This window comes from Protopterus annectens, chromosome 13.part0 (genome assembly GCF_019279795.1).
Source record: "Protopterus annectens isolate FY-2018-M chromosome 13.part0, PAN1.0, whole genome shotgun sequence".
NCBI lineage: Eukaryota > Metazoa > Chordata > Ceratodontiformes > Protopteridae > Protopterus > Protopterus annectens.
Window position 1 is genome coordinate 715849343 of NC_056747.1, and position 17369 is coordinate 715866711.

Consider the following 17369-nt stretch of genomic DNA (forward strand, 5'->3'; position numbering starts at 1 on the left):
CCTCTGTAAATATGCAATGTACTCTAGAGCTTATCTCTACACAAACCAGCCACATGTAAAGGTTTTTTAAATATTTAATAATAAATAATTAAAACACAAGACAATACTACTACACCACAGAGATATCTAAGAGTTCAGAGATCACACAGAAATTTAAAATAATACAGTAGGACAGGTCTGATTTCAAAGAAAAATACCTAATTAATCTTTAGTTGCCTTAACTATTCCTACAAGAAATCGCAGTGCTAAAACTTACATGTGAGCATAAGGCAGAGTGCTGATAAGTTGGATATCAAGATCTAAATGCTTTAAGTCTCTTGTGAGAAATAGTATTTAAACATTACTAACAAACATGTCTGCTGGGTTCCTCCCCAATTACATCATGTTGACACTTAGGTTTTCCCAGGCAAACAAACTGCATTATTTAGCAATCTAACACCTGCTCAGAAACTTACAACAATAAAAAACATTTCACATGTATACTCTAACAGAAACCAGAGCAATAAAGCACATTCCACATCTAAATTCTGGTCATAAACTTTAGCCTTAAAACAATGGGCATTAAACCTTCATCCAGACTCACTGGAGCTGAATTCCAACATGAAAGGGTGACAACATGCTTCACTGGGCCAGTAGAGTGCAATGTTGTGACATATTTTGCAGTTCCACATTTCACAGTATTCTTTTACACTCAAGAAAACATGCCTGCATTTTACATTTATTCACAAATGCCAGAATTATATATCAAATTCTGTTTGACTAGGCTGGCAGCCTTGGCCCATATCTCCCCAATCGTCACATCTCCTCCCCCCCCCCCCCCCCCCCGTGGAACTCGAGCAAGTTTTTCAAGTGCCCCTTGAGAAACATCGCTTGAGAGTGTCAGGTTTATCTGGGTGAACATCACCCCATTCCCTGTCTTAAGAGCCCATCTGCATTGGCATTGCTAGTCCCACTGCGGTGCTGCACTGACGTATATGCTTGCACCCCAGACTCCATCTTAGCAACTTGGCATTTTGCTGACTGGCTCTGTTTAACCATGTTAGAGGGTTGTGATCTGTCATCACAGTGAATTTTCTTCCATACAGATAAGTCTGAAGTTGTTGTAGTACCCACAATATGGATAGACATTCCTTTTTTATCACTGCATAGCATTCCTCCCTGGGTTGGAGCCTACAACTGAGATAAACCGCTGGGTGCTCTTCTCCCTCTGAAGAAATCTGGCTAAGTACAGCCCACACACCATAGTTTGAAGCACCCACCTGCACAACAAAGTCTTTGCTGTAGTCTGGACTGGCTAACACAGGGGTTCCTCCCAAAGCTTCCTTAAGCTTCTGAAATGCCTGCTCACATGCTTGGGTCCACACTACCTTATCTGGCCTGTTCTTCCTTGTCAGGTCTGTGAGGGAAGCAGCTATGGTACTATAATTGGGATTTAACTTTCTGTAGTACCCTGCTGTCCCCAAGAATGCCCTCACCTGCTTTTTGGTAACAGGTGCAGGCCATGCCTGAATGGCTTCCACTTTGGCAGGTTCTGGCCTTATCTTACCACTCCCCACTCTGTCCTAGGTAGGAGACCTCTGCCATACCCACCTGACATTTGCTCAACTTAATGGTCAGCCCTGCCATCTGTAGTCTACCCAGCACCTCCCTGACATGCTGAAGGCGCTCTTGCCAGGAATGGCTGTAGATAGCAATATCATCCATGTAAGCAAGGGCAAATCCTCCTGTTCCTGCTAAGATATGATCTACCAGCCTCTGGAAAGTTGCTGTGGCATTCTTCATCCCAAAGGGCATCTTTGTGAACTCGTACAAGCCAAAAGGAGTCACAAAGGCTGACTTCTCCCTAGCACTGGGAGTCAAGGGCACCTGCCAGTAACCCTTGGTAAGATCAGTAGTTGTAAGATACTTATCCCCACCCAGCTGCTCTAGGGCCTCATCTGTCCTAGGCATGGGGTAAGCATCTGACTCCGTGTGACTATTTAATTTCCTGTAATCCACACAGAACCTGGTGCTGCCATCCTTCTTTGGCACCAGTACCACTGGGGAGGCCCAGGGACTGTTGGATTCCTGAATCACCCCTAGTTCCAACATTTCCTGTACCTCTTCCCTCAGTCTGTTTGACTCTCTCAGGCACCCTATAAGGGGCCTACCTGATAGGCCTTAGGGGTCCTGTATCCACCTGGTGCTGCACCAGGTGGGTGCTCCCTAGTTTCCTGGTGAACATGCCCCCAAACTCCTGCAACACTGCTCAGATTTCTCAAAGCTGGGTAGGAGATAGCTGCTGGGACATTGCTGCCCCTTCCACCGAGGTGTCAACCCGAGCCTCACTGACGGGATCAGTCACAAGATCTCTCTGACTCCTCATGCAATCCACTGCAAATGCTCAGCACAAGGGCCTCCTTGTCATGGTAAGGTTTCATCATGTTAACATAGTACAGTTTGTGCCCCTGCCTTCTGCCTAGCAGTTCCACCATGTAATTAACATCACTTACCTTTCTTACCACCTTGTAGGGACCCTCAGAAAGCTGCTTGCAACTTGTTGTGTCTGACAGGAATGAGAACCATCACCTGCTGCCCTACATCATACTCTCTAGCTCGAGCATTCCTGTCATACCACACCTTTTTCTGTTGTTGGGCTTCTGCCAGGTCCTCCTGGGCCAGGCCCATGAGTTCCCTGAGCCTTGTCCTGAGGTTTAGGACATATGCCACAGCAGACTCCTTGTGAGACTCACACTCACCTTCCCACTCATCTTGAATTAAATCTAGCGGTCCCTTCGCCCTATGCCCATACAGCAACTCAAAGGGTGAAAAACATGTGGATTCCTGGGGAACCTCCCTGTAAGCAAACAGATGGGGCGAATATTTGTCCCACTCCCTCTTAAACTGATCTGCAAATGCCTGTAGCATGGACTTGATTGTAGAGTTTATCTCTCAACAAGGACATTAGTCTGGGGATGGTAGGGGGGTGGTCTTCATGTGCTTCACCCCACAGGACTTCCACAGACAAGCCAGAAGGTCTGACATAAAATTGGCACCTCTTTCAGGCAGTATTTCCTTTGGGAAACCTACTCTGCTGAAAATCTCTAGCAAAGCATTTGCCACCTTCTCGGCCTAAATGGAGGACAAAGCCACTGCCTTAGGGTATCGTGTAGCATAATATACAATCACTAGGATGTACTTTTTCCCTGTGGAACTTGGGGTACTCAGAGGACCCACAGTATCCATAGCTACCCTCTGAAATGGCTCCTCAATCACAGGCAAAGGCATCAAAGGAGCTATCCCATTGTCTCCTGCTTTGCCTACCTTTTTGCACTGCTCACAGGTCCTGCAGTACCCTGTTAAATCTCTGGAAGTTCCAGGCCAGTAGAAGTTTTGCATAATACGTCCTCTTTGTACGTTTTGTGCCCATATGATCTGTAAAGGGAATATCATGGGCTATGGCTAGAAGTGCCAGACGGTAAGCTCTAGGCACTACCAACTGCTGTATGGTCTCACCTTCTAGCCCTCCCACAGGGGTCCACTCTCTGTACAATAACCCTTCATTCCAGTATGCAGATTTCCATTTCCCTTGAGAATCAGGTGCCTTCCTAGCTACCTGCCTCAGGCCTTGCAATATAGGGTCTGAGAGCTGAGCCTATCTCAGTCTTTCCTTGTAACCCATCCCAGCTCCCCTTCCACAGGAAGTCTGGCATTCTCTGACAGTGGTGCCTCACTGTCAGCCTGGGTACTACTACTCACCTCAACTTTTGCAGTTACCCTGTCCAAGGGAACATCAGTACCCACAAGCAGCTGTGGCTTACATTCAGTCTCACTGCTACAGTGCAGCTCCCTCCCTGAAGTAACCAGCTCAGCAGTCCTGGCTGCAAGTATGGAGTATCTCTGGGTCTCTCCCAGGCTACCAGACCCACATGCTTGTCTCCTAGCCTTACTACATGTAACTGCATAAGTACATAGTACTGCCTCATCCAAATCCTTCCCTCTCTGGACATCTACAGGGTGGTAGTTCTATAACCCTGTTGTCTCAAGACAACCCACTGTTGGCTTTTTGTCTTACCCACTTACTGGCTCCCTCACCTTTGGTTCCCCACCTTGCCTCTGTGGCATCTGTATACCACATGGCCCCACTGGTTGCATTCAAAACATTTAACCCTAGCTCCAGGACGTGTACCTGGACTAGTGTCTTCCCCTGCTACTGGCAGATTCTGTTGGGCAGTCTGTGCTGCCCACCATGGGTTCCTTTAATCCTATAAGCAGTACTGGGGGTCCCTTTCCTGTGCAGGGCTGCTCTGCTTGCTAGGTATAGGTCTCCCTTCTTCCCCAACTCCTCTGAAGTAGCACACTGTCTGTCAGCTAACTAGATCCTCATGTCCTCAGGCAAAGTGCTAAGGGCTTGTTCCCTTACCAAATGGTCTGCCAGCCATTCAGAAGTGGTGACCTGACATCCACTCACCCAGCTATGGAAATAAGTGCTCAGTTCAGCAACATATTCACATACATTTTCATCTGCCTTACATCTATGCTCACAAAACTTTTTCCTTTACATTTCAGGTGTTAGCTTAAAACATTCCAAGAAGTGTCTTTTTACAGGAGTGTAATCAAAACAGTCTGTGTCCTGCATTTTTGCTAAAGAAGTTACAGCTTTACCATGGAGTAAGGGGGTCAGGATCTGTACCCAGAGCCCTTGGTCAACTTCATACTGTTTACATACCCGCTCAAACATATGAATGAAGCTATCAAAATTATCCCCCTATTTAAACTGTGGAAGAAATTTACTGACCTTTTCTGGTTCTGGGGTCTGTTACTCCCTTCCCCATTACATCCATGACTCTAGCAAAGAGTCAGCATTTCCCTCTCATGCCTCCTCTGCCGTTCATTTTCCTCAGCTTGTAGACTCATTTTCTCGGCTGTTTTAGTTCCATTCGCCTGGCCTCCAACTAAGGTCTCTCTAGCTCCGGCTGGATTTTTAAGTCCACTGCAGAAAGGTTGAGCTGTCCATTTTTCGAGGATATTGCATCTCCACTGTCAGTCTGATTGTCCTCCAGGCTGCTGTTTTCTGATGCAGCTGTAACCAGGGCTGCAATCAGGTCTGTTTTAGTCAGGTTTCCATGCACCAGTCCCCTAGCCTGGCACATCTCTACCAGCTGGCTCCTTGTCAGCTTTCCATACTATTCTGCTGACATGCTGCCTGCTCACCCTGACTAACACTGAGCTAACCAAAGAAGTAAATTGTGATCTGAACTCTGAGTATACACTGCATGGCTGTTTTAGAGTTCAAAACACGTTGAGATCACTGCAGATAAGCTACAGGAATTCACTCTACCCACACCACTACAAGCCAATTAGTATGTGAAGTAGATCCCACCACTGCCACCATTTGTGACAACCGTGCCCTGGCCCAGCAATAAAGAAGCCTCAATCCTCACCACTAACACCATGGAGGTCGTCTCCTAGAAGAGAGGAAAGGATAACTAATACACACAGTAAAGTACAATTTCCCTTAAGTGCACACAGAGATCACAGTCGGTCTGGGGCTGGTTGCTCCCTTGCTCACCAGGTCCCCATTAAGTCTCCCCACTGGCACAGCTATAGAGTCCAGGTCTCAGCCTAGCTGGGTAAGCTAAAATCTCCAGTACCCTCGCTGTCCAACTAGTGCTTCGTGTCCCTGCCCAAGTAGCTGATACAACACACACACACACTTTAAAATAAGTATTTATACAACTTCACAGACACTCCTGGGAAAGGCTGACACAGATTCTTCAGCTGTGCTCCTTTACCCAGACCATATGGTAGTAATTACTGCCACTGCCCAGCTAATAATATCTGCTACTAAAAGTCCCTTAAAAGGGTGTCCAGTTATTGCTGTGCCATATTATAATCCAATGGTAATGTGACTATTCAGTCTAAGGCTTATTTTAGAGTGGCCTATTACAATAACCTCTATAAATATGCAATGTACTTTAGAGCTTATCTCTACACAAACCAGCCACAGGTAAAGGTTTTTAAAATATTTAATAATAAATAATTAAAACACAAGACAATACTACTACACCACAGAGATATGTAAGATCACACAGAAACTTAAAATAATACAGTAGGACAAGTCTGATTTCAAAGAAAAATACCCAATTAAACTTTACTAGCTTTAACTATTCCCTACAAGAAATCACAGTGCTAAAACTTACATGTGAGCATAAGGCAGAGTGCTGATAAGTTGGATATCAAGATCAAAATGCTTTGTGTCTTGGGAGAAATAGTATTTAAACATTGCCAACAAACATGTCTGCTGGGTCCCTCCCCAATTACATCATGTTGACACTTAGGTTTTCCCAGGCAAACAAACTGCATTATTTAACAATCTAACACCTGCTCAGAAACTTACAAAAATAAAAGACATTTCACATGTATACTCTAACAGAAACCAGAGCAATAAAGCACATTCCACATCTAAATTCTGGTCGTAAATTTTAGCCTTAAAACAATGGGCATGAAACCTTTATCCAGACTCACTGGAGCCGAATTCTAACATGAAAGGGTTACAACATGCTTCACTGGGCCAGTAGAGTGCAATGTTGTGACATATTTTGCTGTTCCACATTTCACAGTATTCTTTTAAACTCAAGAAAACATGCCTGTATTTTACATGCGTTTACAAATGCCAGAATTATATAACAAATTCTATTTGACTAGGCTCTCACCCTTCGCCCATCACTCCCCAGTCGTCACACCTTACACAGCTCCCATTTCTGCCATTTTAGAGTTCCTTTCTTAGTTGTCCCATAAAGGTTCAGCTGCTGCCACTATTAAAGTTCAACTGGCAGCTATTTCTACTTTTCATTTGGCTAATGACCCTAACTTTATGGCTCATAGACTGTGCAGAGCTTTCCTTAAAGGGGCCACCTTGTTAAGACCCCCCCATTCATGGATCCGGTGGCACCATGGGAGTTGAATTTCATACTCCATAGACTTGCTTCAAGCCCTTTCTTGTGACCTTAAGTTCTTGTCATGGAAAACTATATTTTTAGTGGCTATCACATCCACAAGGAGGGTCTCTGAACTGCAAGCTCTTTCCATTAAAACACCCTTATTTGGTGTTTCACAGAGATAGGGTCTCCTTACAGACAAAACCCTTCCTTTGTTGCTAAGGTTTCTTCTCAGGCCAATATTAATCAGTCCATTGAATTACCTGTTTTCCTCCCTAATTTTGCTAACAAGGCAGAGTACAAGTTTAACCAACTGGACGTGCATAGACAATTGTGTTTTTATTTTGACAGAATTAAGAATTTCAGAAGGTCGGATCAGTTGTTTCCTTTTCAGATATAAGGAAGGGCCTTCCAGTTTCTAAAGTCACATTGCCTCACTGGATTTCCAGCTGCATTTCCTTTGTCTATACAGCCAGTAGCAAATATTTTCCCTTCAAGGTGAAAGCTCATTCTACCAGGTCTGTGTCTACCTTGGTAGCTTTTCAGGCAAAAATTCCAATCTGTGCAGCAGCAACATGGGCTTCGCCCCATACATTCATTACTCACTACAAATTGGATATGGCTTCCAGGAACAGGTCTTCCTTTGGTTCCACAGTACTCAGGAGCATTTTCCAATGAACTGACCAAGATGAAGGTGTTGAGTCGCTGTCCCAAGTGCAAGAATGAAGGCGAGCTAGGACTACAGAACATAAAGAAGTTATGTACTTACCATAATGTTTGATGTTTGTAGTCCATCTCACCCTTCATTCTTACAAACCCTCCCTCCTGCCCCCTCCTTGAGGACCTGGGGTAGAGTGACTACTGCATTATGATTATGTTGGGTCATTTCAACATGGTTTGTTCTTTCTCTCTGTATGTTTCTCCTTGCAGCAGACAAGATCTGGGTTATGTTAGCGGTGCATCATGGGATAGCTCATAGCCACGAGCCAACCAGAAGTTTTGGAGCTAGAGAATGGCCGAGTCAGAGCCGAGGTTCGGCTCCGATCCCAAGTGTAAGAATGAAGGGCTAGATGGACTACAAACATCAAACATTATGGTAAGTACATAACTTCTTTTTTTATCCCCCACATTGGTCCATAAACCTCCTTTGCCCAACAGACTCGTTCTGTCCCTCCCATTTTGAGAATTCATCACTTTAGGCATATGGCTTTTATCCACCATCCAGTGAAGTTACAAAATGTGTTGTAAGGAGCTCCCCACATGTAGGAGAATTTCTCCACCTCCACCCATTCAGGCCCCCCTCATTCTTACCATCACCTAGGACCTTTTTGCCAAGGAAACATATAACCTGTACTGGGAAAAATTTTTTATTCATGAATCTTCCTGATTCCCATGAATGGGAGGGGGTGGGGGTAGTTGAATGGTCATGTTAGATTTATCTCTTCTCAGCATCTTTCTGGAAGTGCCATCTTTCTAGATGCTCTCCTTAAACTCTACTTTCTTTTATCTCCCACATGTCTTTCTAGTTTCCCTAGCCTTGAGGGATGCATACTTACCTTACACATCCTCATCCACTCCGCCTGCAGGAAATTCATGTTCTGCTTCTTAGTTGCACTTTCAGTTCTCTGCTTTACCTTTCAGTCTTTCTACTGCACTCCAAGTTTTCACAAAGTCCCTCACACCAGCCATTACCTTTTGCAGAACCCAGGGAATGCCAATATTTCCTTACTTGGATGATTTACTCATCTAGGCACCCACCAAGGGCACCTTGCAACTCCTCTTTAGTTGCATAGTTTAGCTTCTGGAAAGATTAAGCTTCACCCTCAACTTCAGAAGTCCTCTGTAATCCCCTGCCTGAATCTGGTCGTCTTAGGTTGCATGCTGAATATGCTCTCTGTGACCGCCTTTCTTCTTCAAGAGAAAGTCCTTTTCCTATCCAACTGCTTCATGGCCCTGGTTTTCCTGAGTTCAACTTCAGCCAGAGAATTCCTAGGACTTCTGGACAACATGGTAGCCACAAGCCACAGTACCCATGGTGCCCTTTGCCAAACTACACATAGGGAAAGATCCAGTGGTAGTTGAATTTCCTCTGGTCTCAGTGTGTCAGCCACTGGATTTTCACATCTCTCTCTTGTCCTTTCTGAAATAGAGTTACAAAGGTGTGTTTCTCAAATCCTTCTCAACCTAGGACTACCCTTTGCCCACCCAGGACATCTACACAGATGGATCAAATCCACCTAGAATGTGCGTAGAAAAGCCACACAATGCTTCAAGGCCATTGGTCACCCAAGGTAATAAGGGAACACATCAGTGTCAAGGAAATGGAAGGCCCTTATCCAAGACCTTCAGGTGTTCCCCCACCTCTAGAAATCAGATCTCTCAGGATTTTCACAGACAGCACAACAGTCATATGATATATTAAAATGGGGGGGGGGGCAAGAAGGCAAGTTCTACCAGCTGTACAGGCTAGCTCAGGTGTTTTGGGGCAATGCAATAAAAGCAGATCTGTCCCTATATGCTGTTTACATTTTATCAGCAGACATTATTCTTACATATTCGTTAAGCAAGACCATCACAAATTGATGTTAAAAAGGGAAGTCTTCATGGTACATTCCACATATGGGATTACTTTTCCTCCAGCTTGGAGAGCAGACGTTGTGTTCTACCGGGAGGGAAGTTTCTCTAGGTTTACCCCCCCATCCCGAAGGTCCTCAAGGCAAACCAGATATCTTGCTGGTGACTCCCTTTTTGGCCCAGGCAGTGTTGGGTTCCCCCTTCTCCATCTAGTCATTACAGCAAGTTACCCTACAGAGTGGATGTAATTCACAAAGACAAAGGGCTGTGTTAAGTCCCAATTCACAGGCTCTCAACCTGACTCTTGGGTGATAATATTTTAATTCCTTTCAGATACCAGTTTTCAGAGGACTTGTTCCAGGAGGTGAAAAGAAAAAAAAAGCTATAAATGGAAAACATCTCCAAGTGGAAAAGAAAATTTCCATCTGGTGTCTTAAGGAGGAGGACCTTTTTTGGGTGGAGATCTCGCTTATTTTCTTTTGTGAGTTACAAAGCTGTAGACAAGCGTTTGCCTCTGTTAAGGCACACCCGTTTTCCGTTTCTGCCTACATGCCTTTGAACACAGTTTAAAATCTGTTCTATTGCATTTTCCTCATCTGGAGCCTTCTCCAAAGGCATTGACTCCAGAACTGTTCTGGGTTTGCCATCTAGTGGTCATTTCACACCTTTACTAGACACTACAGAGTGTTTGTGTTTTCCAGATCTAGAACCCTTTTTTGCTCTATCTATCCTGTTAGGAATGGTAGACAGCTCTGCTGTCTTGAACTCATCCATCTTGACCTTAAACTTTGGGAATCACTTAACACTATTGGAATACAGTAACATCGATTCAAGGAAGGACATAGTACAGTTGTGTAAGATCTTACCAAACAGTAGATGTCCTGCTGATCACTGTTGCATCACTCCTCCTCTGTCTTCTGTGGCATGTCTATACCTTGTGGATTGTCTGTACCTTGTGGACTTAGGGAGGAGGAGTTCCCTTTCCCCTCAAGTTGGCTGGACTAGATATTTGTTACTTGTACTCGGGCTTCTCCAGGGTCTCCTGGCTCTAGATAGTCTGATGATCTTGTTAATTTGTCTGCATATGTACCCATTGGCTGAGGCTGTACTTCATGTGTATGGTGTGTCAGGAAGGTTTTGACTTTAGTATGCTGGCTGAGCATCTGCTTACCTCTGGCAGGACAGCCCATCAGCATTATAATAATGTAAGAGTAATTAGGGCATTTGCTGTTATGATATTTTTTTTATAAGTGATGGTTGATGTCCTTTCCCATCACTGTTGCAGTATTTACCTAAGGGATCTCCTGCCAAGGATAGCCCAGTTCTGGCTGGGTTTAGGAAGAATAAGCTAGGGATTCTTCTCAGCCCCAATCCTCATCTGAGGGATCCAATTCCCTAGGCATCTTGACTGGAGTGGAAGACCAAGGAGAGCAGGAAAGGAGATCTCTGGTGGCTTCAAGGCCATCAAACCATTTAATAAATCTTGAGTGAAATCTTGCCATTCATGTTGGGGACCCTTCACATCAGGGGGAAATGTGCTTTGTCTTTTGTTCCTTGTTCTGTGGGATGTTCGCAGAAAACACCCACTGAGGAGACCCCTGAAATGACTGTATAATAGTTATACGAATCTCATCCCTCACTGATGTCTGAGGAATCTTCCATGGTACTTCGGAAATTATCAGTCGAGGTTCCCCCTCAACATCAGGTGCAGACATCTGAAAAGCTTCTGGGAATGTCCAAGAAGCTAGATTCATGCCCCAATGGGGCACTTATCTAAAAAAAAATGGCTGTGTTAACTAGCACAGCAGGACGTTCAGACCAGCGTTCTAGTAATGGTGTTGGGACTGGCAGCAAAAAAGTTCTGAGTGCATGTGTCTGTATGTCACCTTTATGCCCTACGCCTTAAGCAGGGAGCCATACATGCAATGTATGGCACATATAAGAACTAAATGTTTGGTATACTGTCTGGACATTGACTATACTTGGCAGGAAATCCCTTAAGTAAAGAATACTGCAACAGTGAAGAGATGGACATGTACTGTTATGGTAAGATTTTACACAACTGTACTGCTTCAGAGAGGTTGTGGGATGTTATTGAGCAGGGTGTCTGTAGGGGGAGGGTGATCTTTTCTTCTATTATATACATATGGTTGTGGGTTAAGGATAATATTGACTTGGAAAGATGATGAAGTAAGAGAGTTTGGTCTGAAGTTAGAGGGAAGTAATGTTATGGCTGTGTCCGAGTAATCTTTGTGTTGCAGTGCCTTTACTCTGTCTTACATAGAAACAATGAGGGCAATTCTAGTCAAAGCAGAATAGTCTTTTAAAGACGTTCTGTGCCCAAAGTATTTCCTGGACCTTGACTTATTTTTGTAATAATTTGGTTGTTGCCTGAATGTCCCCCAGTACCACAGATTTATTGGCAAAATAGGCATGAAAATGAACTGGATTTACATAAGCTGGCACTATGTTTACACAGCTGGTAATTTAAGTATGCTTTTAACCAAATTTTTGCAGTGGTAAAGCATTTTTGATTCTAATTGGCTGCTGTTTGCTGTCACTTAGACTCAGAAAATGTTATATGTATGTAACAGCATGTTTTGCCTATTGTTAACCACTTTAGTACACCATCGTAAATATGGCACTGCCCAAAAAATGTGGTAGTCCGTGTCTTCAGAGTACATAATATAGTTGTAGTTTTGCTTTGTGTGCAGAACTCCTGTAACAGTTAAGTCAAATATATTTAAAGAAGATTCAGAGTCTGAGTTACAAAAGTGGCTGCGGGAACTGCTAGGCCAATGAAAAAATATTTTTTTGCCAGCAGATTCAATCTAAGTAATGAGGCCAAAGTCTGTTAAAAACTAGTACTGTATGAAGTAAACCAGTTTATCCCCATTTGCAGCCTAAAGGATCATGTTTGTGTGGTGGATGGCATCTGTGTTGTATGACTTCTTTAATTTAAAGTTGTATTTTATTGTTTACTGCATGATATCTTGTTTTGTGAATTTCGACATACGTCTTAAAATGTAAATCTGCAAATGTCTATGCAAACAAATAAATAAATGTCTATGCAAACAAATAAAACCTGAATGTTTGCTGCTGTTAGGTGATGTTGCTGGTGAAGACGAGCCAAAAGGGGTGGAATTGAAGCAAGCATCCCGACGGGATATGTATTCTATCTGCCAGAGTGCTGGGCTTGGTAAGTGTGCAGCAGTGACTCCAGTGGTACCCATATTCAGGAAACTGCAGTCTGTTTCTTTTAATTTTCTTGTTTGCTAGTGTTTATGCATTTGTTTTTAAATATGTAATGCAGTTTATTGAATTGTTTCAACTTCACCTTTGGCATTTGGAAATGATTTTTTTCCTTGTGGGAATTGCACTTAGTGAATATTTGTGCCCTGCTGCTCTGCAGTCTTATGCGTCATTTTTAGTGATAGGGCTGTTGATAATACTGGAGTACTGTTCATATACTTTCAGGACACTTTAGTTATTTTATTGTAGTCACCATATGGAGAGGCTAATTATAAATCTGTATTATCCCATATGGCTCTAAGAGAATTTCATTTGTGTGCTATGGTAGTGTAATACACAGTGAAGTAAAACTGAGTGAATGCCTATTCTTCCTTTGTTACTTAACTCATTCACTCCAATGGAGCTTAGGAAGTTTGCAGTGTAACTTCCAATGGGCGGAGTCTGCACTTTTTCAAAGAATCAAATTATGTTCTCACATTTCAAACATATGTTTATATATCTAGAACCATAGAGGTTATGAAAGAAGTGTAAATGCCAAACCCTTCAGCATAAACTATTTTTTTTATAGTGGTAGTATCCTTTAAGATGTTCTCAGTGTTTCACTGTTGCAGTCATCACATTTGGGTTATCTGCCTGCAGATATCCCTCAACCGGCCTGAATACCAGAGTCTTGGGATTTCTGTGTCGGATGCTGTTGCTTCTTCCATGATGTCAGGTCGTCAGGGGTATAAAACATGCAGCCGACACCATTACATTGGCCTTTTCTTGCCGTGCAGTACCTGAAGCAGAAGCAGTTCGCAAGTGCCAGTCGGCAGACTCCTGAAATTTTCATTTTCGAGTTTCAGACCTGAAGTCTTTTAAAGATAAGTACCCTGTTGGGGATCCATTTTTTCTTGCTCTAACCAATGTCAGAAAAAATTAATAATTGTCTTGCCTGTGCAAAGTAAAATACCTCATAGAGATTTTCATTCTTACTGCGTCACATGTTTAGGCCCAGACCACGACAACTCCCGCTGTCAGTTTTGTGCCTTGTTCAGTGCCCGTACTTTTCATCGTCTGGCTATTTTTGTAGCTAAATACTTTCGCTGTCGATCTCCATAGTCTGAAATGGCTTCGTTAAGCCATCTGACTACCGATCTTCCAAAAAAGTAAGGATAAAGACAGAGACAGACCGCATAGGTCCAAAACAGCCGACGACACTACCGTTAAGCTAGTCGCCAGTCTGCCGGTACTCAATGAGGCGTTTTTGCAGCCCCTGATACCCACTTCTACAGATTCGCAGGCTTCTACTGAGACCCATTCAGAGTCTGGTATGCCACGAGTTGCTTCTTCAATGGTGGAACCTGCGGATGTCTTTACCTTGGATGGGTCTGGAGTCGCTGTGCAGGCACCGTCATCTGAGGGTGTATTCAGGCCTACCGATTCTCAGATTAAACCGACTACTTCGTTTCAAGCCAAAAGTATTGAATTCCTCAGGCCTAAAGCTCGCACTACACCTAGGAAACCAACTACCAATGCACATTTTCAGGCCCACATGCCTCAAAAACAAATGATTAGAATGGCTGAAGACCTTATTACCTTAATTAGGGGAAGCCAGCCTTCCCCCTCTGAGACCTAGAACTGGTTTTCCTTCAGATTCTTCTGATCAAGAATCTGATGTCTATGTTCCTTCTGATTACCAGGACATACCCTTATCTACCTATGAAGATTCTGATGCAGAGGATTCCATTCCCTCTGCTTCTCCTCCAGAAAATCTTCCTTTTGGTGAAACCTTGCATACCCTTAGGGAGCATTTCCACTGGGAAAGCCAGGACTATTCTCAGTCCAAAAAGAGACTCAGGGAATTTTTATACCTGCCTCAGCACAGACCTCTAACTTTCCCTCCTGTTTTGGAGATTGTAGATGATGTTTTCTTGGAATCCAGCCTTAACCCGGATACTATGCCTCCAACTCCCAGGAAACTTGACAGGTACTATAGAGTACCTGACTCTCTCAAGTTCCTTTTCAAGAATCCTACTGCGCATCCAGAAGCCATTTCCCAAGGATTAAAGGCCATTAAGGCTAATACTGCCAAAAATCCTACCCCCTTCTAACAGGGATTCCAGAGCTTTAGACAAATGGCGTAAGAAGGTATACACCTCTGCTACTCTGGCCATTAGGGCTTTAAATTGCCAGTTTCATATGTTAAGGTATCAGCAGCATATTATGGGGCTACTTAAACAGAAAATGATGTTGATTCCTGACTGTACTGAACACAATGAATTACAGGATTTAATGCATTCTGCAGAAAAAGTTGGTAAACATACTTTGCAGTGTGGTTTCGATGCTGTAGAAGCTTCTTGCAGGGCTGCTGTCAATTGGGCTGTACTTAGAAGGCATGCTTGGCTTAAGGAAGAAAACTTGCCAGATCATGTAAAAGCAAAATTACTGGATGCACTCTTAAACCAGGAGCACCTATTTGGCAATAAAGCAGAAGTCCTCCTCAAAAGGATGGAGGAAAAAGCTAAGTCTGTGCAAATGATTAAAGATTTCTTACAAGTACAGGCACCTAGATTCAGTAGGCATTGGCCTTCAAAGAACTGGTCCTTTCCAGTCCCTTCCAGGCCTTCAGTCCAAACCCAGGGGCAGCAGACCACCAAGACTTCAGTGTCAGGTTATGCACAGATATAAGCAGTGGGGTGCACCCACGTCCAAATCAGGGAGTAGTAAGCCATCCCCCCATGGTAAAATTTCACAATGACTTATCCTTAACTCCTCCAAGCCTTGCTCAACTACTTGCACCTTTAGGAGGAAAACTCGCTCTGCATGCACAAAACTGGGAACTCATTACCCAAGACAAATGGGTTTTAAACATTGTTTCCTAGGATACAGATTCCACTTCCACTTACTCCCAACCCTAAGTGGATGGCCAGACCTCCCCCCAAACCAGTGGGTGGAGGCCCAAAAGCAAGTACTTTCTCTCCTCAGCATCAAGGCTATTCAACCTGTCCCAGCAGAACAAAGGAGACAAGGCTTTTATTTAAGACTGTTCCTGGTTCCCAGAAAAGAAAACTCCTGACGTCCTGTCCTGGATCTGTCTATTCTCAACACCTTTCTGGTGGTTCCAAAATTCAGAATGTTAACTCTCCAACAGCTGCTTCATGTGCTAGCCAAGGATGCCTGGCTGGCAACCCTAGACTTAAAATAAGCTTACCTGCACATCCCCATAAGGAAATCTTGCAGAAAATACCTACGTTTCAGGGAAGGCTCCATGTACTGTCAGTTGTCTGCATTTCCCTTTGGCTGATCTACTGCACCCAGGGTATTCACAAAGTGCCTAGCTCCTGCCATTGCATTTTGCAGGAAGAGAAGTATTCAGATTTACCCATACTTGGACGATTGCCTGATTCAGGGTGAAAGTCTGGACTTGCCATTACGACACCTGGCATTTGTAAAGAGACTTCTAACTTCACTGGGTACACCATCAATGAAAAGAAATCACACCTAGTACCTTGCCAACAGATTGTATTCCTGGGAGCTTGAACACAACTTCTCAGATGGCATTCCTTACTCCAGAGAAACAAATTTATTTGACAACCTACTTGCCACAAAAAAACAGCTATCCGCAAGGAAAATACTGCAAGCTCTGGGGTTCATGGCCTCTTGCATTCTGTTGATTCCATTTGCAAGACTGCATATGAGGAAACTTCAATGGTATCTAAAAAGTCTATGGTGTCAACATTCTCAGGACCTGGAAACAATAATTCCCATCATTCCTTGTTTAAGGGCAGAGTTCCATTGTGGGCAGAGGCCTGCAACCACAACAAGGGACTCTCTTTCACTCTACCCCCTGCCACCCAAACCCTAACAACAGACGCACAAGACTATGCATGGGGGGGAGGGTTCACATGGCCTGGCAGTGCAATCAGGGCAAATGGAACCCAAAGCAGATGCACCTGCATGTCAATCAAAACGAAATGTATTGCTGTACAGAATGCTCTGACAGCCTTCAAAGAACTTATTCTTCTAGGACAACTATTGGTAAAGACAGACACCGCCACAGTTATGTGGTGCATAAACGAGCAGGGGGGAACCCATTCCTACCCACTCTGCAGACTAGCCATGGCACTGTGGAACACACCCTTGAGCAACCAAGTGCACCTACAAGCTCAATTTCGGCCAGGCAAATTAAATTCACTGGCAGACGATTTAAGCAGAAATCTCATGCACCCACATGAATGGAGACTGGAACCCAAAATATTCAAGCTTTTGAGGAACAGATGGGGACACCAGAGGTGGACCAGTTTGCTTCTCCTCAGAACTATCAATTGAACAAATACTGCACCAGAACTTCCCACAGTGAAAGTTGGAAGGTGGATGCCCTGTCCTTTACCTGGGAAAGCCTCTCAGTCTATACATTTCCCCCTCTACCTCTCCTCTCGAAGGTTCTAATAAAGATCAAACAGGACAAGCCAAGGACGATCCTGATTGCACCAGACTGGCCGTGTCAGCACTGGTACCCGCTTTTATGCAGTTTGACAGTGCTACATCCATGGCACCTTCCTCAGACTCCTTCCCTGCTGTCCCAGCAGGCGGACCAGATTCTGCACCCTCAGCCTTAGACTTTGAACCGTGCAGCCTGGC

The 17369-nt window shown here is 44.0% G+C and overlaps 1 protein-coding gene across 1 annotated transcript in view; it reads left to right on the forward strand.

Moving 5' to 3' along the window:
• SUPT6H (SPT6 homolog, histone chaperone and transcription elongation factor) overlaps positions 1-17369 on the forward strand; it is a 2620423-nt gene that overhangs the window by 786791 nt on the left and 1816263 nt on the right. The window contains exon 12 of the mRNA XM_044054882.1: positions 12601-12693. Within this exon, the coding sequence (XP_043910817.1) occupies positions 12601-12693 (93 nt within the window). The remainder of the gene's footprint in view (positions 1-12600; positions 12694-17369) is intronic.